This window comes from Mustelus asterias, chromosome 4 (assembly GCF_964213995.1).
Source record: "Mustelus asterias chromosome 4, sMusAst1.hap1.1, whole genome shotgun sequence".
Lineage (NCBI taxonomy): Eukaryota > Metazoa > Chordata > Chondrichthyes > Carcharhiniformes > Triakidae > Mustelus > Mustelus asterias.
In genome coordinates, this window is record NC_135804.1 from 77,226,701 (window position 1) to 77,252,556 (window position 25,856).

A 25,856-nucleotide genomic window follows, 5' to 3' on the forward strand; every position below is an offset into this window, starting at 1 on the left:
TGGTCTTAAACCCATATACTTGTCTGCCCCCATAATGCACTTGACTCCCTAGTCGCTAAACATCTATCTAACTCAGACTTAAATGCAGTCAATGGCCCAGCCTCCACTGTTCTCTACAGAAGTCCACACACTAACTCATCATTTCTGGCTTAAATGGGAGATTCCTTATTTTTAAACTGTGGTCTCCTAGTTCTAGTCTCTCCCACAAGGGAAATATCCTTTCAACATTCGGCCTGTCAAATCTCCTCAGGGTCTTGTATGTTTCAATAAGATCACCTCATATTCTTCTAGACTCCACTGGATACAGATCCAACTTGTCCAACTTTTACTCATAAGATAATCCTCCAATCCCAGGAATCTCCTCTGAACTGCTTCCAATCCAATTCTATCCTTTCTGAAGTAAGGAGACCAAAACTTACACAGTACTCTAGATGCGATGTCACTAATGCCCTGTAGAACTGTAACAACAAATTGCAACTTCGATATTTCATTCCCTTGCAAAAAACCAAGATTGCATTTGCCTTCCTGATCAGTTGCTGTATCTACAAACTAACATTTTGTGATTCATGTACCAGGACATTGAAATATCTCTGTATCACTGAGTTCTGCAATCTCTCTCCATTTAAATAACATATTACTTTTCTATTCTGCCTGCCAAAATGGACAAGTCCACATTTACCCACATTATACTCATTCTGTCATTCTTTTATTCTTTCACGGGATGTGGGTGTCGCTGATTAGTCCTGCATTAATTGCCCATCCTTAATTGCCCTTGAGAAGTTGGTGGTGGGCTGCCCTCTTGAACTGCTGCAGTCTATAACATGTAGGTACACCCACAGTGCTGTTAGGAAGGGAGTTCCATGATTTTGACCCAATGATAGTGAAAGAACAGTGATGTATTTTCAAGTCAGGATAGTGAGTGACTTGGAAGGGAACCTTAAGTGGTTCTGTTCCCAAGTGTCTGCTGCCCTTGTCTTTCCAGATGGTGGAGGTCATGGATTTGGAAGGTGCAGTTGAAGGACCCTTGGTGAGTTGCTGCAGTGCATCTTTTAGATGGTGCACACTGCTACCATTGTATGAATAGAGTGAGTGGATGTTGAAGGTGCTGGATGACGTGCCAATCAGGTGACTGTTTTGTCCTGGATAGTGTCGAGCTTCTTAAGTATTATTAGAGCCGCACTCATCCAGGCAAGTGGAGAGTTCCATCACACTCCTGATTTGTGCTTTGTAGATGGTGGACAAGTTTTGGAGATGTGCATTACTCCCCAAAGAATTCCTAGCCTCTGACCTGCTGTTGTCACCACAATATTTACATGGCTAGTCCAGTTCAGTTTTTGGTCAATGGTAACCCCCCAGTGGGGGATTCAGTGATGATAATGCCATTGAATGTCAAGGGGCAATGATTAGATTCTCTCTTGTTGGAGATGGTCATTGCCCGGCACTTGTGTGGCACAAATGTAACTTGACAGTTGTCAACCCAAGCTTGGATATTGTCCAGGTCTTGCTGCATTTGGACATGGACTGCTTCAGTATCTGAAGAGTCATAAATGATGCTGAACATTATGCAATCATCGGTGAACATCCCCACTTCTGACCTGATGATAGAAGAAAAGTCACTGAGGAAGCAACTGAAGGTGGTTGGGCCTAGGACACTACCTTGAGGAACTCCTGCAATGAAATCCTGGAGCTGAAATGATTGACCTCTAACCACCATAACCATCTTCCTTTGTGCCAGGTATGACTCAATGGATAGTTTTCCCCTTGATTTCCCATTAACTTCAGTGTTCAAACAGACTTCATGTGGTCCAGAGTCAATGTTGAGGAGTCCTAGGACAACTAATATATGCCACGGTGTCACCATCTGTGGTGAGTCTGTCCTGTTGGTGGCACAGGACATACCCAGGGATGTTGATGGTGCTATCTGGAACATTTTTGTCCTCTCGCTTAACCTATCTAAATCCCTTTTGTTCTCTTGAGAACTTACTCTCCTATCTAGCTTTGTGTCATCAGCAAAATTAACTAGGACACATTCAGTTTCTTCATCCAAGTGATTGATATAAATTTTAAATAATTGAGGCCTCAGCATTGATTGAATGGCCCTACCTTACATTAAGTTAATCTTTCTCTACACCCTAGCTATGACTGTAACACTACATTCTGCACCTTCTCCTTTCCTTTTATACGTGTGGGATGCTTTGTCTATATAGCACACAAGAAATAATATTTTTCACTGTCTACCCATACATGTGACAATAATAATTCAAATCGAATCAAATCAAGAAGATTCCTATGACTCTTCACTAGTTACAGTTTGCCAACCTAAAAATTACCATTTATACCTACTCTACTTCTTGTTAACCAATTCTCTATCCTTGCTAATATGTTACCCCCACAACATGAGCTCCTATTTTGTGGCACCTTTCATGTGGCACTTTATTAAATCTCTTTTGGAAATCTAAGTGCACCTTATTCACAGATTTCTCCTTTCTCCACTTTGCTAGTTATTTCCCTTTCACAAAAGCACGTTGATTCTGCCTGATTTTATTCTGATTTTCTAAATCTCCTGCCACCATCTTCTTAATAATAGATTCTAGTAATTTCCCAATGATAGATGTTCGGCTAACTGGCCTATAGTTTCCTGCTTTCTGTCTCCCTCCTTTCTCAATGGGGTGTTCTCCCCAAAGTCTCTCAACCTACTTTCCTCAAAGCTTTGGGATATTGTGAGGTTGTGAAAGGTACAAGATAAATGCAAGTCTCAGTTACTGTCTGTGTGATGGAAACGCCAGTGATTAATTGTCACATCCTCTGGTTCACTGACTCATCATTGATTAGTCACCTATCCTTTCCTTTGGTCTGATATGCTGGTTGTGGGATTACTTAGCTCTGTCTTTTACTTGCCACTTATGCTGTTTGATATGCAAGTATGCAATTATGCTGTGTTGTAGCATCATCAGTTTGACACCTCATTTTTAGGTATGTCTGGTATTGTTCCTGACCTGTTCTCCTGCACTCTTCAGTGAACCAGCATCGATCCCCTGGCTTGATGGTAATGGTAGAATGGGGGATATGCTGGGACATGAGGCTACGGATCATGGTTGAGTACAATTCTCTTGTTGCTGGTAGCCTACAGTGTCTCACGGATGCCCAGTTTTGAGTTTCTACATCTGCTCTGAATGCATCCCATTTAGTACAGTGGTAGTGCCACACAACACAATGGATGGTATCCTCAATGTGAAGACAGGACTTTGTTTCCACACCGACTGTGTGGTGGTCAGTCTACTTATACTGTCAATGTATCTGCGGCAGGTAGATTGATGGGGATGAGATCAAGTAGGGTTTTCCCTCTCATTGTTTCTCTTACCACCTGAGACATCACCTCAGGTGAGTCTGCCCTGTTGGAGACACAGGACATACCAAGAGATGGTGATGGTGGGGTCTGGGACATTATCTATAAGGTATGATTCTGGGAGTATGACTATAGGGCTATTGTCTGACTAGTCTGTGAGACATCTCTCCCAATACTGGCACAAACTCCCATGTGTCAATAAGGAGAACTTTGCAGAGTCGAATAGGCATGTTGGGCTTTTGACATTTTGGTGCTGAGTTATATGTAAGGTGGTCCGTTCGATTTTATTTGTGGTTGACTTTTCTATAGAACATTACTGGGCCATTTTAGAGGTCAGTTATAGGTTAACCACATTGCTGTGGGTCTGGAGTCACATAATGGCTACTGGCATGTTTCAGCACTTCTGAAAACTGAACAAAAGGCTGCAAAAGGTGGCTGCCAAGGTTCAGCTCACTTATTTTGTGGATTGAAATCATGGCCCTATCGAGAGGAAACAAAAGGAATCTTCCAGACTGATGTGAATCAATGCCTTTTCTGAAATTAATTGAAAAAGATAATTCCAAAAGTGAGTGGGTCATTCGAACACAAAGTGGCTGTTTCAAACTGTCAAGGCATCAAACAACAACACAAGATCATCGGAATCAATAGATTGTTTCCTTGGTTTGGAAAAAAGAACTTTGAACTTGTGGAAGTCACATGGAGAGAAACTATTTTGGTGGTTTGCTTTCAAAACCCAGCAGAAGCTGTTGACAGGCAGAGACAGAATTCAATCAACAGTGCAACAGAACTAAGTGCAAGTCTCCAAGCAGCCAAAGTAATAAACAGCAATACCATGAAAGTGAAAGAAGAACTTCCTCCAACCTGTCCCAACTTTGAATTTGCCTGAGAAACAACTCCCTTGAAATTAGTCTACAAGAAAGCAGCTTACAGAGAACATTTGCTTTACCAGACTTCAACTTTAAAGCACCTTCATCTAAGAAACTACAGACCTGCAACAAAAAAGACTGAAATAGTTATACATTGCAACCATGAAGTTTTACCTTCACCCATATCTTTTTGTACAAGTGAGAGTATGTATGAGTTGAGTGAGTGAGATATTCTGTTTTAAAATCCAGACAAATGATAATAAATAACCTTTATTTTTAAACTCACAAAAATCTTGCTGCTGGAATTAATTTATTGGGACACTCACTCAGAGGGTAATAAAACACACACCTTTTACATATTAACATTCTAATCACAGCCAAAATAAAAAAATACAAATTCTGTCCCTGACAAGCCACACTGTATAAGGGTGGCATATTCCCTTTCCTAAAGGACATTGGTGAACTGGATGGTTTTTATGACAATCTGTAGTTTCATAATCATCTAAAATAATTTAGATTCCCCTAGCTATATCCAGAACATCAGCTCAGTGACATTAATTGTATGCTATCTATTTTCAGAGAAGTTTGAGGAAGAAATGTTGGCTAACAGTGGGCTGAACGTTTCTGCTTTTCTTCAGAATAGTGAAGTACTTTATATCCACCAGAGAGGGCAGATGAGTCTCCAGTTTAATTTCTCATCTAAGAGACACTGGGGGAAATTCTCTGGCCTCCCAGCTGTGCGTTTCTCAGTGCTGGGAGATGGAGCACTGTTCACTGGCAGTGGGTTCTCTGGTCCCATTGCTGCCAATGGAATTTCCCATTGATGTCATCCTGTGCTACTACAAAACCTATTGGAGGGGGAATGCTCCCAGTAGGACTGGAAAATCCCACCGGTGTGAACGGTTGAAAAACTCCCCCCAGCATCTCCGAAGTGCAGCCGCCAACAACCCACAAACTGCAAGATCAGCCTCAATCAAAACTCCTCACTGCAAACCTGTTGTGTTCTAAGAAAGTGATGGAAACAACGTAGTGAGTGAGGGTCGATGAAGTGACCAGTACCACTATCTGCCAATCTCACATAGTCATCCAGTCTCAATGCTCACCATGGTCGTTTCAGTCACCGAGCCAAAACTGTTGATGAAAATATTGCAAGTGACATTCACTGGAGGACCTGGAAAACAAGCAAAATAAAAATTAGAAAGAGAGAGTGTGAGAAAGAGCACGAGAGAGAGCGCGCGAGAGAGAGCGCGAGGCCAAGATAAAGGGGAAAAATGAGAGAGCTAGCATGAGGGCAAAAGAGAAATAGGGTGAAAGAGGGAAAGTCAGGGAGGCTAGAGGGCAAGCCGGAAAAGAGAGAATGCGGGAGGCTGAGAAAAAGTGAATTAAGGGTGAGCAAGAGGGCAAAAGCAAGAGCATAAGATCGAAAAGATAAGCATGTGGGTGAGAGTGAGAGAGAAAAGGAAAGTGAGAGAGTGGGTCAGAGAGAAGAAAAGGGGAAGAACAAGAGAGGAGGTGAGAAGGAGAGAGGGCATTAGACAGAAAAACAAAGTAGAAATCGTCAAAGAAAGACAATGAAATTTAGGGAGGGAAAAGTGAAAGGGAGAAAACAGAGAAAAGTAGAGAGAAATAAAAAGAAAGACAGGCAGAGAAACAGATACAAAAGTTAACAAGTGAGCAAGGGAGGTGAAGGGATTGGAACATTGGTACAGAGAAACAGAAAAGGAAAGAGTGAGAGATAGAGTGAGACAGAGAGAGAGAGAGAGAGAGTTTCCACCCTCTGCATCTGTAGTGAAGACAGTGCACATTGCTCACTCAGAAATTGGTCATTTCATGACAGATATAGATTGCATGATAAATTCGACCTGCTGTAGATTAGACCCCATTTGATCTATCCAGACATTGGAAATGCTATGTCAACATGTCAATTGTATGTTCCACCAGTTTAAATGAGAACATCGGCCTCATTAAATTTTCACACCACTTGGTTGAAGATTACAAAGTGATGTTAATAGTCTGGGCAGACATAAAGCTCTGGAGCTCTACTTATCCAGAGGGCCAGAAGCATAAGAGGGGATCATGGAGCAGGATGTTGTCAATTTGCTGCTGAGAGGGTGGCAGAAGTCACTATTCAATGAAAATGTCCCAGCTCACTGTGGGTCTACTATAGGATAGAGCGGAGGCTGTGACTGTGGTCCAAGGAATGGGGAATCATAGAAATCTACAGTACAGAGGGGCTGAACTGCCCATTTCTGCTCCTAATTCATATCTATGCTAGTTTACACTCCCCCATTGATGGGTTTGTAAGTGGTGGAGGGGGGTGGTGAAAATTCTTTGGATACGTTTCCCACTGGGTTCCTGCCCAGCCCAACTTCACTGCAATTTCGCACAGTTTCATACTGCTACCCCCCACAAGGCCCAGTAACTGCAAGTCTTCCCTTCAGCTCCGGCCTCTCTGCTGACACCCAAAACCTCCACTGCCCACTGCCTCCTCAGGCCTCCACCAATCCAGAGACCCTCAAAACTACCTGCTCATGGAATCCTGGGACTTTCCTCAGTTTATTCATAAGTGTCACAAGCAGGCTTACATTAACACTGCAATGAAGTTACAGTGAAAATCCCCTAGTTGCCACACTCTGGCACCTGTTCGGGTACACGGACAGAGAATTTAGCATGGCCAATACACCTAACCAGCACGTCTTTCAAACTGTGGGAGGAAACCGGAGGACCCGGAGGAAACCTACGCAGACACAGGGAGAACATGCAGACTCCGCACAGACAGTGACCCAAGCCGGGAATCAAACCCGGGTTGAGGCAGCTAACCACTAGCTAACCACTGTGCTACCTGCCACCCACTTGGACTCTGGGGACTGCTTGCAGTCTCTGTTCTGTCTATTACCGCGACTATAGAGACTTTAGCGTTGTCAACTAATCAAGATTGACCAGCCACTTACTAAAACGAGACTTCCTTCCAAGTGAAGCTCATTGGAGCATTAAGTTGTTGGGCATGCAGGTCAGTGAGGATATGTTCTTATTAGCTGTAGGTTAGCTTTTATTTAAGGTATGCAGCTTACATCATCTACTGTGAAAACAGACACAAAACATTTAATGCTGCTGTCATTTCCTCATTTCCCATGATAATTTCTCCTGTCTCTGCCTCGAGGGACTAATGCTTACTTCAGTTACTCTCTTCTTTTTATACACAAAAGCTCTTACAATGTGTTGGGACAGCATGGTGGCACAGTGGTTAGCACTGCTGCCTCCTAGTGCCAGGGACCCGGGTTCAATTCCTGGCTTGGGTCACTGTCTATGTGGAGTTTGCACGTTCTCCCCGTGTCTGCGTGGGTTTCCTCCGGGTGCTCCGGTTTCCTCCCACAGTCCAAAGATGTGCTTGTTAGGTGGATTGGTCATGCAAAATTCTCACTCAGTGTATCTGAACAAGTGCCGGAGTGTGGCGACTAGGGGATTTTCACAGTAACTTCATTGCAGTGTTAATGTAAGCCTACTTGTGACTAATGAATAAATTTAAAAAAAACTTTTTTCTTTTATATTCTTGATAGTTTATTCACATATTCTATTTTTTCAATTTTTGCTCACCCTTTGCTGGTTTCTAACACTCCCAATCCTAGGGCTTACTATACTTTGCAACACTATTAAGCTTCTTCTTTTAATCTAATTCGATCCTTAACTTCCGTAGTGTGCCAGTGATTGGCCTTTCTTGCTGTTTTTGTCTTTTAATAGAATATTTTGAATTTTTGTTTAGATGTTTATGTATTGCCATCCCTTTTAATCTATTTACCCAAACCACCTTAATTATTTCTCCCCTCATACAAAGAACAAAGAACAATACAGCACAGGAACAGGCCTTTCGGCCCACCAAGCCTGCACTGATACGTAATTTCTATCCCTCTGTTCACCTCCTGTTCATGTATCTATCAAGATACACCTTGAACCTTAAATGTTGCTAACAAGACTGCTTCACCACCTCCACTGGCAGTGCGTTCCAAGAATCCATCATCCTCTGTGTGAAAAACTTTCCCTGCACATCTCCCCTAAACTTACCATCTCTCACCTTAAACTTGTGTCCTCTTGTAGTCAGCTCTTCCACCCTGAGAAAAAGCCTGACTATCCACCCTTTCTGTGCCCCTGATAATTTTGTAGATTTCTATCAGGTCACCCCTCAGCCTCCGTCTTTCCAGTGAAAACAATCTGAGTTTATCCAACCTCCTCTCATGCCTAAGCCCTCAAGACTAGGCAACATCCTGGTAAACCTTCTTTGCACCCTCTCTAAAGCATCCACATTTTTCTGGTAATGTGGCAACCAGAGCTGCACACAATGTTCCAAATTATCTCGGTAATTGGCTTTGTTAAGTTTAAGGTTCATTTTTGGGACTGGAGTGCATCAGTTTCAAGCTTAATATCGATTTCAATTCATTATGATCACTTTTTCCATGTGGATCTTTGACTGTGGGATTACTAATTAACTCTGCCTCATTGAGCAATGCTAGATCTAAAGGTTCCGGGAAACTCATGAAAGCATTCGACAAACCCATCTTCCAGACACTCTTTTGCCAATTTGATTAGTTCAGTCTTCATGAAGATTAAACTCCCCCAAAACTATTACATTGCCTTTGTTGCCAACTCTAATTATTTCTGTCTAATGCTCTGTCTGGCCAATGTTGTAGCTATTGACTGTTACCAAATGAGGAAATTAATCCCACCAGCATTTTCTGACCCTTAATTGTTATTCCTAATCCATTTCTCATCGACCATTTGACAATGGAAGTGGAGTGGTTTGGGCAAAACTTTTAAAGATCTTGATTAAATTCCCTCAAATGTTTCTCGGCTCTCAAGAGAAAAATGCCAGTTTCTCCAATCTCAATGCTTCATTGAACTCCCTCGTCCCTGGTATCATTCCAGTAAATCTCCTCTCCACCCTCTCTATGGCCTTGACATCCATTCTGAAGTACTAAGCCCAGATTTGAATATAATACTCCAGCTGAGACTTAACTTCCAAGTTTGCTAACTCTATTGTTCCAAAGACTCTGTGTACAGAGAACACAAGCCTTTACAACATGTCCCAGCGCTTTCAAAGATTTGTGTGTGTACAGCCCCAGGTGCCTCTCTTCTTGGACCCTCTTTAAAATTGTAATATTTAGTTTATATCACTGCTCCTCATCCCTTTCTTAAAGCAAAATATAATTTCATAATTAGAGTAGAATAGGTGCTAAATAGAATAGATACAGTGGTTAGTGCTGCTTCACAGCTCCAGGGACCTGGGTTCGATTCCCGGCTTGGGTCACTGTCTGTGTGGAGTTTGCACATTCTTCTCGTGTCTGCGTGGGTTTCATCCGGGTGCTCCGGTTTCCTCCCACAGTCCAAAGATGTGCGGGTTAGGTTGATTGGCCATGCTAAAAATTGCCCCTTAGTGTCCTGAGATGCGTAGGTTAGAGGGATTAGTGGGTAAATGTGTAGGGATATGGGGGTAGGGCCTGGGTGGGATTGTGGTCGGTGCAGACTCGATGGGCCAGATGGCCTCTTTCTGCACTGTAGGGTTTCTATGATTCTATGATTCAGGTGCTGGATGGCCATCGGAGACATGATGGGCTGAAGTGCCTCTTCCTATGCTGTAAAGCTTTATAATTCAACTACCTAGTTCACCGCACATCTATATTCTCCGGTAGTCAGTTACCTTTCTACTCATTATTTACATTTCCAACTTCTGTCATTGCAATCTTTGAAGTCATGCCCAAGTTCTGATCCCAATTTGAACCCCTGGGGAACACCACTATATAGCTCTCTGCAATCTAAAGAACAACAGTTCACCACTCTCTGTTTCTGTTCCTTAATGCACCTTATATCCATGCTGCCCCTGTCTGTTTTATCTCTGGGCTTCAGTTTTGCTAACAAGCCGATTATCAATCTTTTCAAATTCCTTTTGAAAGTAGATATCAACAATATTAACTCTACAATCCTCATTAAACCACCATTAATGTTGTTTGGCAATACCATCATGCTGAATGGGACAAATCAGAACAGATCTAAACTGGGCATCCGTGAGGCATTGTGCAGCATCAACAGAATTGTATTTCACCAATATCCTTAACCTCATGGCCTGGCATATCCCATTACCATCAAGCCAGGGGATCAAGCCAGGTTCAATGGGTTGTGTATGCTGAGAACAATATCAGGCATACCTGAAAATGAAGCTACCGGAGGACGACCCTCACGCTAAACACAGAAGTAGCATATAGTTGCCAGAGCCAAGTAATCCTACAACCAACGGACCAGATCAAAGCTCAGAGTTCTGCCCTATTTAGCCATGAGTGGTGGTGGACAATTAAACAACTAACTGGAGGGGGAGGTTTTACAAATCACCCGATCCTCAGTGATGGGGGAGCCCAGTAAGGCAGTGAAAAAGACAAGACTGAAGCATTCGTAAAAATCTTCAGCCAGAAGTACCAAATGGATGATCCATCTTGTTCCAGATGCTCCCAGCACCATAAATGGCAGTTTTCAGCCAATTTGATTCATTCCGTATGATATCAAGAAATGCTAGAATGCGCTCGATGTAGGTTAAGCTATGGAACATGACAACATCCTGGCTCTAGTGCTGTAAACTTGTGCTGCAGAGCAGGATTGGTACCCCTTCAATCACTGAAACATTCACACTCTACAGCAGTGGTACACAGCAGTAGCTGTGTGTACCATCTACAGGAATCACTGCTACAACTCACCAAAGTTTCCCAGCATCTTCCAAACTTGTGACCTCTAACACCTAGAATGACTTGGAAGAACAATATCATTGTTCCTTCCCCGTCACTGGGTCAAAATCTTGGAGCTTGAATCTAACAGCACTCTGGATGCACCTGCACCAGAATGTTCAATAAGTTGCTTCACCATCACCCTCTCTCAATGGTAAATAGGGTGGGAAGTAAGTATCGACCTTGGCAGTGACACCCACAACCCATGAATGGAGAACTAAAGACCTTTTCCATTAATTCAAAGAGTTCAACCAGATTAGTAACACATGATTTGCCTATAATAAAACCAGCTGATTGCCACACATTGACAGTGGCCCTGCTGCCTCCATGGTGTTCCGTCATTGTGGACAGAGTAATGTGTAGTCAGCTATTATTCTGTTGTAGCTGACTACAGGTCTATTGATTGACCTCCTGATCCTGGGTTCCATGAGATTGTTCACAATAAACAAACATCCTTCATGGTGTCACTTGATAGAATCATTATGCTCTCTTCAGATGTTCCCCTCCATTCAGCTGGGAAAATGCTGCAAGTAAGTCGTGCATAAAGACCATGGGTGGGGATTTTCCAGACCATTTGCAGGAGATTTGGCGGAACAATCAAAGATCCATTGACATTCAGTGGGAGCGGACAATCTCGGCAGATTTTATTAATCTCTTCTGGTCATGTAACTAGGTCACAATCCCAACACCACCACCACCCCATCCCCACCCTTTGTCCATTCTGCCTTTCTCTTCTGAATCAGACCCCCCACAACAATGTCCTTCTCACTTGTTCATTAGAGTCACAATATTTTGTGTGTATGCATAAATACATCTCAGACCACCCCCACTTTGCTTTGTTATTAAATTTCCTGAGGCTTACTTTTACTTCTTCTTCAACAGAGGCACAGTGATGCAATGTTAGCACTGCTGCCTCACAGCGCCAGGGACCCAGGTTTGATTCTGGCCTCAGGTGACTGTGTGGAGTTTGCACTTTCTCCCCGTGACTGCATGGGTTTCCTCTGCGTGCTCCGGTTTCCTCCCGCAGTCCAAAGATGTGCAGGTTCGGTGGATTGGGCACATTAATGTGCGGGGTTGTGGGGATGGGGTGGAGGTAAGACACTGAGGTGGGATACTCGTTCACAGGGTTGGTGCAGACTCAATGGGCCGAATGGTCTCCTTCTGCACCACATGGAGTCTATGGTTCATTAATTGCCCCTTTTGCTTATCCTGCTATATCATTCCCTTGCCTGTCTCTGCCACATTAGCTTAGCCCCACCTTCCCCTAATGCAGCCTTCTCTAGTTGATCAGCAAGACTACTCTAGATTCCACAGCGAGCTACTTCGTTCACGCCATGCTGGAGATGTTGAGATGCTCCATTGCAGGTTTCACTGTACTCTGTTTTCAAAGCACCAAAAACGCAGCCTATCTTCATACACTGCTGATTCTGTGGGGGGAAATCTCAACAGTTAATCAGGGTAATGATTCATTTTTAATTTAATTCAGGGCAGGTTTGCAGTTAAATCTTGTGTAATTGACCCAGGGCACTATGGGATCAAATTTCTCATTAGTGAAGCTATTGGTTACTGCTTGGTATATTTCTGCAATAGAAGAACAGAACAAATCTCAGAAAATGTATCACCTGTGAAAGCTTCAGACTTTACAGGGCTGATTATTAAATTAAACGTGAATCATTTTATGAAAAAAATCTTTCTTTAATTTCTTTACCTTGTTTCTCCTGAAGTTAACGGCCAATATTTATCCCTTAAAATACATCACTAAACTGATTATCTGCTCACTGCCTGATTGTTGTTCGTGGAATCTCTGTGGGAAAATTATTTGCAATTCCTAAATTACTTCATTGGTTGTAAAGCTCTTGAGGTGGTGAAACGTGCTATAGAAATGCAAGTTGTGGGAGATAGGAACAGCACTAGGCCATTAAGCCTATGAGGCCTGCTCTGCCATTCAGTACAGTTCAACACCTTTTTCCCCCACACCATCCCCATTTTGAGGGGCTGAATGGCCTTTTTCAGCTCTTCTTTCATATGTTCTTATATCCCTTTAAGTCATTGGCATTTAGAATTCTGTCAGTTTTGGTTTTAAACATACCCAATGACTGAGCTTCCATATGACATTGACATGTGGGACAATTTTATTATTAATTTATTCTCAGGTTTATGTAAAGCATTAATGCAGTGGTGTATTAGTGTATTTAGTGGCCAGCTACAGTAATAAAAGGAGTCATCTCCTGCCCTTGATACTCTCAGGAAATTTGACGGACACAACGCTGAACATCTGGGATTGATATACAATCTTGTCGGAATTCAAATCCAACAATCCAAGTGGTTAGCACTGCTGTCTCACAACACCAGGGACCCGAGTTCAATTCCAGCCTCGGTCACTGTCTGTGTGGAGTTTGCACATTCTCCCTGTGTCTGCGTAGGTGCTCCAGTTTCCTCCCACAGTCAAAAGACGTGCGGGTTAGGTTGATTGGCCATGCTAAATTGCCCCTTAGTGTCAGGGGGACTACCTAATGTAAGTGCATGTGGTTATGGGGATAGGGCCTGGGTGGGATCGTGTTCGGAGCAGACTCGATGGGCTGAATGGCCTCCTTCTGCACTGTAGGATTCCATTATTCTATGAATCAAAATTGGTGTTCTCTAGTCAGTAGACAGGAGGAGATCTTTCAGCATCTCTAGCCTGCACCATAGAAACAGGAGGAGGCTATTCAGCCCCTTGAACCTGATTCATCAATCAATTAGACCATGATTGAACTTTACTGAAACTCCATTAACCCACCTTTGCTTCATGTACCTCAATATCCTTCCCCAACTAATGTCCATTGATATCAATCTTGAAAGCTCCAAATGACTGCCAGCATCCACAACCCGACAGTACCTTATTTCCATTCCCCTGTGTGAGAAAATGTGCTCCTGGATTTCATTCCTGAATGGCCTAACTCTAACACATTGGTCGGAAAAATGAGAAAAGGCAATAAAGAATATAATTCAATAAGGAAGCACAAAAGCAGAGGGACCTGTGAGTGTATGCACACAAACCATTGAAGGTGGTGAGACAGGACAAAGTGGATAAACTGCATGTGGGAGCCTGGGCTTTATGAATAGATGGCATTCAATGCAAAACCAAGGAAGTGATGAAGAACCTTTTCTTAAAGACTGGATTGTAGTATCTAACTCTGAGGAACCAAACTTTAGGAAAGATGTGATGGAATTAAGAGAGGGTGCAGAAAAGATTTACAAGAATGGTTCCAGGGGTGAGGGGCTTCAGTTACATCAACAGATTGGAGAAACAGAAGCTGTTCTCTTTAGAAATCTGAAGGTTGAGAGGAGATTTGATTGAGCTGTTCAAAATCATGAAGGGTCTGAACAGAGTAGAGAGGGAGAAACTGTTCCCATAGTGGGCGTAAAAGGCATTGAAGTGTCTGATCATCCATGATTGTATTAAGTGGTGGGGTAGGCTCAATGGGCTGAATGGCCCACCCCTGTTCCAAAGGTGGAAGGATCAATAATTGGAGGGCACAGATTTAAGGTGAGGAAGTGACAAAAACGGTTGATGAAGGAAGGGCCGTGGATGTCGTCTATATGGATTTCAGTAAGGCATTTGACAAAGTCCCACATGGCAGGTTGGTTAAGAAGGTTAAGGCTCATGGGATACAAGGAGAAGTGGCTAAATGGGTGGAGAACTGGCTTGGCCATAGGAAACAGAGGGTAGTGGTCGAAGGGTCTTTTACCGGCTGGAGGTCTGTGACCAGTGGTGTTCCGCAGGGCTCTGTACTGGGACCTCTGCTATTTGTGATATATATAAATGATTTGGAAGAAGGTGTAACTGGTGTAATCAGCAAGTTTGCAGATGACACGAAGATGGCTGGACTTGCGGATAGCGAAGAGCATTGTCGGGCAATACAGCAGGATATAGATAGGCTGGAAAATTGGGCGGAGAGGTGGCAGATGGAGTTTAATCCAGATAAATGCGAAGTGATGCATTTTGGAAGAAATAATGTAGGGAGGAGTTATACAATAAATGGCAGAGTCATCAGGAGTATAGAAACACAGAGGGACCTAGGTGTGCAAGTCCACAAATCCTTGAAGGTGGCAACACAGGTGGAGAAGGTGGTGAAGAAGGCATATGGTATGCTTGCCTTTATAGGACGGGGTATAGAGTATAAAAGCTGGAGTCTGATGATGCAGCTGTATAGAACGCTGGTTAGGCCACATTTGGAGTACTGCATCCAGTTCTGGTCGCTGCACTACCAGAAGGACGTGGAGGCGTTAGAGAGAGTGCAGAGAAGGTTTACCAGGATGTTGCCTGGTATGGAGGGTCTTAGCTATGAGGAGAGATTGGGCAAACTGGGGTTGTTCTCCCTGGAAAGATGGAGAATGAGGGGAGATCTAATAGAGGTGTACAAGATTATGAAGGGGATAGATAGGGTGAACGGTGGAAAGCTTTTTCCCAGATCAGAAGTGACGTTCACGAGGGGTCACGGGCTCAAGGTGAGAGGGGCAAAGTATAACTCAGATATTAGAGGGATGTTTTTTACACAGAGGGTGGTGGGGGCCTGGAATGCGCTGCCAAGTAGGGTGGTGGAGGCAGGCACGCTGACATCATTTAAGACTTACCTGGATAGTCACATGAGCAGCCTGGGAATGGAGGGATACAAACGATTGGTCTAGTTGGACCAAGGAGCGGCACAGGCTTGGAGGGCCGAAGGGCCTGTTTCCTGTGCTGTACTGTTCTTTGTTCTTTGTTCTTTGTGATCAGCAATTGAACCAATGGTGACATGAGGAAAAACTCTCACACAGTGAGTGGTTAGGATCTGAGATACACTGTCTGAGAGTGTGGTGGAGGCTGATTTAATCGTGGCTTTCAAAAGGGAATTGAATCATAGAATCATAGATTCTATTTGGAATTGGATAAGAAATTATGAGAAAAAGAAATACAGGGAAAAGGGCAGGGAACAAGTCAAGGTGAGTGCTCTTTTTGGGAGCTAGCAAAAACAAAATAGGCTTAATGGCCTCCTTTTGCACTGTAGCCATTCTATAATTCTACAGTTTGTCATAGGGAGAGATTTGGTGCATCTTCAATCACAGAGTGACTAGAATTTTAAGATTATGTCCCATTTTCTGGATCCCAACACCAGTGGATAGTTTTTCTCTATTTATCCTGCCAAATATTTTCAAGGTTTTAATTGATCGTCCCACAATCTACATTCTGAAGAAGAAATCCTAACCTTCAGTTACTACATTCTATGCAAGGACACACTGGGATTCTATCATTTCACAAAACAGTCTCATCTTCTGGCTACTCACATTTTCCAAAGGGGTAAAGACTAGGCCTGTTTGGGGTAAGATGGTTCAACCTGAGCTCTTAGAAAAATCACAAGTTGGAGAGGATGGACGTGGGGCAGCTGTACCTTTAAAATTTGGCCGGATTCGAGCGTCATAGCCTGAGGTTTTCCCCATTAGTTTGTCGAGGAAATCAGATGGTGATGATGGCAATGATGTTCTCCCGGTGGACTTTGTCTCCGTCTCCTTGGATGACACTGGTCTGTGAGATAGAACAATACAAACTGACTGAGTACTTGGTACTAAAGCTTTATCCTCCTGAGGCTGATTACTCTCCACTGCTTCAAAATTGGGATAATGTTATGTTTACAGTGCTATCTTTATAACATGTCCATTTTTCCACAGGGTGAGGAAAAGGAGCTGAACCAGACTCCTGTGGGATACATTATAACCAAGAGCGAACCCAGAGCCTCTCTCCAGTCACCAACATGAAGTAAGGGATTGCTTGGAGAGGAGACTATGCTGGAGTGAGACATATACAAAGTGAATTGTTGTGAATTTGGTTCAAGTGGGAATCCAGTGCAGACAGGAAATGAGGTGTGGCTTTGCCGACTTTTCTTTTCAGCCTCCAGTAGTTGGTAAGCTTTCTTCCTTGTATCTAAGCTGAGTGACTACGACTATCATCACTTTATCTGTGTAAATTATTAACACATTGCCACCAATGAGTCAAAGTGATTAGAACTGCTGCCTCACAGCGCCAGGAACCCGGGTTCAATTCCAGCCTTGGGTGACTGTCTATGTGGAGTTTCTATGCTCTCCCCGTGTCTGCGTGGATTTCCTCTGGGTGCTCCGGTTTCCTCCCACAGTCCAAAGATGTGCAAGTTAGGTTGATTGGTCATGCTAAATTAACCCTTAATGCCAGGGGGATTAGCAGGGTAAATACATGGGGTTATAGGGTTAGGGCCTTGGTGGGCAACTTTGGCTCAGTTTCTGAGCTGGAGTCTGAGTTTTGGACATTGCAAGGCATCAAAGAGGGGCAGGATTACCTGTACAATTTGTTCCATTTGGGGCAGTCACATCTTTAGGTTAGGCAGAAGTTGGTCAATGGTCAGGAGCAGGAAGTTGTGATTCCAGTTCAGGCAAGTATAGGGAATCAGCATGTAGTAAGGGAGGAACATCAGCCCCTGACTTTGATGAACAGGTCCGAGATGCTTGCTGCGTACATGAATGAGGAGAAGGACTGAAAGGTGGATGAGCAGGCTGCACAATGGACCATGGTGAAGGATGCTATTCAAGTGGGAAGGAGGGTGGTGTGCTGGGGGGAAGGGGGGAGCGGGTTGGGGTGTGTGGGTGGAGTAGGCAGAAACAAAGAGGGAAAAGGTAGTGACTGGAGACAGTAGAGCCAGGGAGATAGATACTTCTGCTGCAGTAGTGACCTGAAGCTCCAGTCATTGCATTATCTGTCTAGTGCCATGGTTAAGGAAATCACCTCTTGGCTTGAGAGGAAAGTGGAAAGGGAGGGGGAGGATTCCGTTTGACCCCATATGTAGCACCACGAGTGGCTCTGCTAAGAGAATTCGAGGAGTTAGGTACCAAATTAAAAAGCTGAACATCAAAGGCAATCAATCATCTTTGGATTGTTACCTGAGCCACGTGCCAGTTGACATAGCATCAAACAGATTAGAGAACCAAGCACATGGTTCAAAGAGTGGTGTGGGAAGAAGAGGTTTACTAAAGAGAGAAAGAATACCAAAAGAGGTGGGGTAGCTCTGGTAGTAAAGAAGGACTTTTGTGAGAAGGGATCGAGCATTAGAACATCAGGAAGTAGTATGGATCAAAATTAGAAATAGTAAGAGTCAGAAAACACTGGTGGGAGTTTTAGGCACAGTATTGAAAATGGAAGAAATTATTGGGGCTGTAAAAAAGGCAATGTAATAATTGTGGAGTGGCTTTAATCTTCATATATTGGGACAATCAAATTGACAAGAGTGGTCTAAAAGAGAAGTTTGTAGAATGTTTCCATGACAGTTTCTTGGATCAATGTGTTTTAGAACCAATTAGATTTAGTGTTGTGTAATGAAGCAAGGATAATTAGTAATGTCATCATAAAAGGTCACTGGGAAATTCATAGAAACCCTACAGTACTGAAAGAGGCCATTTGGCCCATTGAGTCTGCACCGACCACAATCCCACCCAGGCCCTATCCCTATATATTTTACCCACTAATCCCTCTACCCTACGTATCTCAGGACACTAAGGGGCAATTTTTTTTTAGCATGGCCAATCAACCTAACCCGCACAACTTTGGACTGTGGGAGGAAACCGGAGCACCCGGAGGAAACCCACGCAGACACGAGGAGAATGTGCAAACTCCACACAGACAGTGACCCAAGCCAGGAATCGAACCCAGGTCCCTGGAGCTGTGAAGCAGCAGTGTTAACCACTGTGCTACCGTGCCGCCCAAAATAGTGATCATAATATAACTGAATTCTTTGTTAAATTGAAAGTGACAGACTCCAATCAGAACCAAGAATTTTAAACTTAAACAAAGGCAATTACATAAGTATGACAGGAGAACTAGCTAAGGTTAACTGGGTAAATAGATTAAAAGATATGGAGGTAAGTGAAAAGTGGAAAACACTGACAGAAACAATTCAAAACGTTCAACAGAAATTAATTTCATTGAAATCAAAAACTCAGCAAGAAAAACCTAGCTGTGGCTCACTCAGGAAGTTAAGTATAGTATTAGATTAAAAGAGGCTTACAATGTTGCAAAAAACCAAAATGTTGATGAAAAAGAGAAAAAAATAGAACTTGAGAATAAACTAGCCAAGAATATAAAAAACAGATTGGGCGAGCAAAAAGGAAGAGAATAGTTAATGTTTGGTTTCACCAACACAGAACAGAAACTACATGCTGTATATATTGTAAAACATTATCATTATTGCTATTTATAATTTTTTAATGGGATTTTTCTGCTGAACATCGACAATTAAGATGTTTGCCCCTCTGACCGGGAGTTATCCGAATGTCACACCTTGTTCTGCCCAAGGTGATGCAAACAACCTGGAACTGGTGAGACAAATTTCAAAAGGAATTAATGTTTGCATTTTATAAGCTAATCTTGCTGGCAGAGTCTGTGGGGTTATGGAGAGAATGGCTTCCCAAATGCCAAACCCTTGACAGAAATTCATCTCTTTCAATCCATAATGGCTGAGACATTATCAGTCCTGAAAACAAGGCAAATTTCAGACATTGGATAATCATCCTTTTTTGAAGTCATTGTGGAGAAGGAAGGTTACGTGATTGAAGACTCCAGCCTTTTGAACTGTTTAACATTACCTTTTGAGGTGAACAGGCAGTTTGCTGTTTTAACATCCAAGTGGCGAGTTGTAAACAAACTGATTTTATCTAGACAGGACAATCGGCCCAAAATATGACTGCTGGAAGATTTTGTACCATCACTTACAGAATTGACTCAATCTCTGCATGTCTCCTCCACCTTGCGACATCAACACCACCTGAAAAGTAAATCTCACAACCCCGGTCTCCAGCCAGCCAACCAAAGTTAAAATGCCCATGTGAAAGAATTCTTCATTGGACTCTGATTTTGGGTCTCAAACTCATGTGAACCAATATTCAGTTTTTCTGTGGTCTGTGTGATGTAAGCCTCCTTTCCTTCCCCCCAACCCCACCCCCTTCACCATGTCAATGTGGAGTGGGGCATTGCAGATACACCTTTCACAGGTTTTGAAAGTGTGAAATAAACTAACTTTCTGAGTTAATCCTAACTCAAATTTTCTGTGGATTGTTAATGAAATTTGATCACAAAAAAATTATTGGGAAAATACGCTACCACTTAGTCGATAAAACAAACTAATTCAAAACACCTTCTGTTTTCAGATAGGTTGTAAAAGGAAAATAGTGCAGTTTGAACTGACCCCATTCTATCTGTAACATTAAAGCAAATGTTGGTGCTTTAGAAGCAGAGACAGGGGAAATTATCATGGGGAATGAGGAAATGGCAAAGGCATTGAACACATATTTTGTGTCTGCCTTCATAGTAGAAGACAAGTTTCACACCAGAAATAGATAGTAACATCGGAGCTTTTTAAAAGGTACTTACCTTAGAGGTATCGACCTCATTGTTCGACCGGAGCAAGCAGAAAGGGAGCAATTCGTGTGAGGAGAGCTGAGGGTAAGAGAGTTTGATTTTTTACCTTACTTTTTCTCTTCTTTTTTCCAGTGCAGCAGGAAACAGGAAACCGGAAGTAGGCCGCGGAGAGGCCTGGGAAGGTTTTTTTTAAAAAAGGTACTTACCTTTGAGGTATCGACCTCATTGTTCGACCAGAGCAAGCAGAGAGGGAGTGATTCATGTGAGGAGAGCTGAGGGTAAGAGAGTTTGATTTTTTACCTTACTTTTTCTTGTTTTTTTTCCAGTGCAGCAGGAAACAGGAAACCGGAAGTAGGCAGCGGAGAGGCCTGGGAAGGTTTTTTGCCCAATAAATTTGAACAGGGAGGAAACCCGAGACACTTCACGTGTAGAGTCTCCCACCCTCCCCCCTCCCCTAATCTTAAAAAAAAGACTCGGATTGAGAGCAGGTAAGCTTTTTTTTCTCTCTCTTTCGTTTCTTAGTAAGGGAAGTAGTAGGGATGTCAGTGCAGGCAGTGCAATGTTCCTCCTGTGGGATGTTTGAGGTGAGGGACACCATTAGTGTCCCGGCTGAGCACGCCTGCAGGAAGTGCATCCAATTCCAGCTCCTTGAAGACCGTGTTAGGGATCTGGAGCTGGAACTGGATGAACTCAGGATCATTCGGGAGGCAGAGGCAGCTATAGATAGAAGTTACAGGGAGGTAGCTACTTCTAGAAATTATGATACGTGGGTGATGGCTAGAAGGGGTAAGAAGCAGTCAGAGCAGCGATCCCCTGGATCCCCTGTTCCTCTGTATAACAAGTATTCCATTTTGGATACTGTTGGGGGGGGGGACTTAACAGGGGTAAGCCATGGGGTACAGGTCTCTGGCACAGACTCTGTCCTTGTTGCTCAGAAGGGAAGGGGGAGAGAAGTAGAGCATTAGTTATTGGGGACTCCATAGTTAGGGGGACAGATAGGAGATTCTGTGGGAACGAGAGAGACTCGCAGTTGGTGTGTTGCCTCCCAGGTGGCAGGGTCTGTGCTGTCTCGGATCATGTTTTTGGGATCCTTAAGAGGGAGGGGGACCAGCCCCAAGTCGTGGGTCACATAGGCACCCAAGACATAGGTAGGAAAAGGGATGGGGATGTAAGGCAGAAATTCAGGGAGTTAGGGTGGAAGCTTAGGGCTAGAACAAACAGAGTTGTTATCTCTGGTTTGTTACCGGTGCCACGTGCTAGTGAGCAGAGGAATAGGGAGAGAGAGCAATTGAACACGTGGCTACAGGGATGGTGCAGGAGGGCGGGATTAAGATACCTGGACAATTGGGGCTCATTCTGGGGTAGGTGGGACCTCTACAAACGGGATGGTCTACACCTGTACCAGAGGGGTACCAATATCCTGGAGGGGGAAATTTGCTAATGCTCTTCGGGAGGGTTTAAACTAATTCAGCAGAGGGATGGGAACCTGAATTGTTGCTCCAGTGTACAGGAGGTTGAGAGTAGTGAGGTCATGGATGAGGTTTCAAGGTCGCAGGAGTGTACCGGCAGGCAGGAAGGTGGTTTGAAGTGTGTATACTTCAACGCCAGGAGCATTCGGAATAAGGTGGGTGAACTTGCAGCATGGGTTGGTACCTGGGACTTAGATGTTGTGGCCGTCTTGGAGACATGGATAGAGCAGGGACAGGAATGGTTGTTGCAGGTTCCGGGGTTTAGATGTTTCAGTAAGAGCAGGGAAAAGAGGGGGAGGTGTGGCATTCTTAGTCAAGGACAGGATTACGGTGGCAGAAAAGACGTTTGATGAGGATTCGTCCACTGAGGTAGTATGGGCTGAGGTTAGAAACAGGAAAGGAGAGGTCACCCTGTTGGGAGTTTTCTATAGTCTCCGAAAAGTTCCAGAGATGTAGAGGAAAGGATTGCAAAGATGATTCTGGATAGGAGCGAACGTAACAGGGTAGTTGTTATGGGGGATGTTAACTTTACAAATATTGACTGGAAAAGCTATAGTTCGAGTACTTTAGATGGGTCAGTTTTTGTCCAATGTGTGCAGGAGGGTTTCCTGACACAGTATGTGAATAGGCCAACAAGAGGCGAGGCCACATTGGATTTGGTACTGGGTAATGAACCAGACCAGGTGTTAGATTTGGAGGTGGGTGAGCACTTTGGTGATAGTGACCACAATTCGGTTACGTTTACTTTAGCGATGGAAAGGGATAGGTATATACCGAAGGGCAAGAGTTATAGCTGGGGGAAAGGAAATTATGTTGCGATTAGGTGAGATTTAGGATGCATAGGTCGGGGAAGGAAACTGCAGGGGATGGGCACAATTGAAATGTGGTGCTTGTTCAAGGAACAGTTACTGCGTGTCCTTGATAAGTATGTACCTGGCAGGCAGGGAGGAAGTGGTCGAGTGAGGGAACCGTGGTTTACTAAAGAAGTTGAATCTCTTGTGAAGAGGAAGAAGGAGACTTATGTAAAGATGAGACGTGAAGGCTCAGTTAGGATGCTTGAGAGTTACAAGTTAGCCAGGAAGGACCTAAAGAGAGAGTTAAGAAGAGCCAGGAGGGGACATGAGAAGTCTTTGGCAAGTAGGATCAAGGAAAACCCTAAAGCTTTCTACAGATATGTCAGGAATAAAAGATTCATAGAAAGAAAGAAAGAAATCATAGAAGCCCTACAGTGCAGAAGGAGGCCACTCGGCCCATCGAGTCTGCACCGACCACAATCCCACCCAGGCCCTACCCCCACATATTTACCCGCTAATCCCTCTAACCTACGCATCTCAGGACTCTAAGGGGCAATTTTTAACCTGGCCAATCAACCTAACCCACACATCTTTGGACTGTGGGAGGAAACCGGAGCACCCGGAGGAAACCCACGCAGACACGAGGAGAATGTGCAAACTCCACACAGACAGTGACCCGAGCCGGGAATCGAACCCAGGACCCTGGGGCTGTGAAGCAGCAGTGCTAACTACTGTGCTACTGTGCCGCCCTAACCACTGTGCTACCGTGCCGCCCTAACCACTGTGCTACCGTGCCGCCCTAACCACTGTGCTACCGTGCCGCCCTGGTAATGATTAGGATAAGATTAGGGCCAGTCAAGGACAGTAGTGGGAAGTTGTGTGTGGAGTCTGAAGAGATAGGAGAGGCGCTAAATGAATATTTTTCGTCAGTATTCACGCAGGAAAAAGACAGTGTTGTCGAGGAGAATACTGAGATACAGGCTATTGGACTAGATGGGATTAAGGTTAATAAGGAGGAGGTGTTAGCAATTCTGGAAAGTGTGAAAATAGATAAGTCCCCTGGGCCGGATGGGATTTATCCTAGGATTCTCTGGGAGGCTAGGGAGGAGATTGCAGAGCCTTTGGCTTTGATCTTTATGTCGTCATTGTCTACAGGAACAGTGCCAGAAGACTGGAGAATAGCAAATGTTGTCCCCTTGTTCAAGAAGGGGAGTAGAGACAACCCTGGTAATTATAGACCAGTGAGCCTTACATCTGTTGTGGGCAAAGTTTTGGAAAGGATTATAAGGGATAGGATTTATCATCATCTAGAAAGGAATAATTTGATTAGGGATAGTCAACACTGTTTTGTGAAGGGTAGGTCGTGCCTCACCAACCTTATTGAGTTCTTTGAGCAGGTGACCACAGAGATGGATGAGGGTAAAGCAGTTGATGTGGTGTATGTGGATTTCAGTAAAGCGTTTGATAAGGTTCCCCTCGGTAGGCTATTGCAGAAAATACGGACGCATGGGATTGAGCGTGATTTAGCAGTTTGGATCAGGAATTGGCTAGCTGTAAGAAGACAGAGGGTGGTGGTTGATGGGAAATGTTCATCCTGGAGTTCAGTTACTAGTGATGTACCGCAAGGATCTGTTTTGGGGCCACTGCTGTTTGTCATTTTTATAAATGACCTGAATGAGAGCGTTAGAAGGATGGGTTAGTAAATTTGCGGATGACACTAAAGTCGGTGGAGTTGTGGACAGTGCGGAAGGATGTTGCAGGTTACAGAGGGACATAGATAAGCTGCAGAGCTGGGCTGAGAGGTGGCAAATGGAGTTTAATGTGGAAAAGTGTGAGGTGATTCACTTTGGAAGGAATAACAGGAATACAGAGTACTGGGCTAATGGTAAGATACTTGGTAGTGTGGATGAGCAGAGAGATCTCGGTGTCCATGTGCATAGATCCCTGGAAGTTGGCACCCAGGTTGATAGGGTTGTTAAGAAAGCATACGGAGTGTTAGCTTTTATTGGTAGAGGGATTGAGTTTCGGAGCCAGGAGGTCATAAGAACATAAGAAATAGGAGCAGGAGTAGGCCATCTAGCCCCTCGAGCCTGCCCCGCCATTCAATAAGATCATGGCTGATCTGACGTGGATCAGTACCACTTACCCGCCTGATCCCCATAACCCTTAATTCCCTTACCGATCAGGAATCCATCCATCCGCGCTTTAAACATATTCAGCGAGGTAGCCTCCACCACCTCAGTGGGCAGAGAATTCCAGAGATTCACCACCCTCTGGGAGAAGAAGTTCCTCCTCAACTCTGTCTTAAACCGACCCCCCTTTATTTTGAGGCTGTGTCCTCTAGTTTTAACTTCCTTACTAAGTGGAAAGAATCTCTCCGCCTCCACCCTATCCAGCCCCCGCATTATCTTATAAGTCTCCATAAGATCCCCCCTCATCCTTCTAAACTCCAACGAGTACAAACCCAATCTCCTCAACCTCTCCTCATAATCCAAACCCCTCATTTCCGGTATCAACCTGGTGAACCTTCTCTGCACTCCCTCCAATGCCAATATATCCTTCCTCATATAAGGGGACCAATACTGCACACAGTATTCCAGCTGCGGCCTCACCAATGCCCTGTACAGGTGCATCAAGACATCCCTGCTTTTATATTCTATCCCCCTCGCAATATAGGCCAACATCCCCTTTGCCTTCTTGATCACCTGTTGTACCTGCAGACTGGGCTTTTGCGTCTCATGCACAAGGACCCCCAGGTCCCTTTGCACGGTAGCATGTTTTAATTTGTTTCCATTGAGATAGTAATCCCATTTGTTATTATTTCCTCCAAAGTGTATAACCTCGCATTTATCAACGTTATACTCCATTTGCCATATCCTCACCCACTCACTCAGCCTGTCCAAATCTCTCTGCAGATCTTCTCCGTCCTTCACACGATTCACTTTTCCACTTATCTTTGTGTCGTCTGCAAACTTCGTTACCCTACACTCCGTCTCCTCCTCCAGATCATCTATATAAATGGTAAATAGTTGCGGCCCGAGTACCGATCCCTGCGGCACGCCACTAGTTACCTTCCTCCAACCGGAAAAACACCCATTTATTCCGACTCTTTGCTTCCTGTCAGATAGCCAGTCCCCAATCTACTTTAACACACTACCCCCAACTCCGTGTGCCCTAATCTTCTTCAGCAGCCTTTTATGGGGCACCTTATCAAACGCCTTTT

General features: G+C 44.0%; 1 protein-coding gene across 1 annotated transcript in view; it reads right to left on the minus strand.

The window, feature by feature from the left end:
* LOC144493130 (glycine receptor subunit alpha-4-like) overlaps nt 1-25,856 on the minus strand; it is a 71,571-nt gene that overhangs the window by 17,895 nt on the left and 27,820 nt on the right. Inside the window, exons 2-3 of the mRNA XM_078212033.1 lie at nt 16,385-16,518; nt 5,316-5,383 (exon numbers count right to left, since the gene is read on the minus strand). Of these exons, the coding sequence (XP_078068159.1) occupies nt 5,316-5,383; nt 16,385-16,518 (202 nt within the window). The remainder of the gene's footprint in view (nt 1-5,315; nt 5,384-16,384; nt 16,519-25,856) is intronic.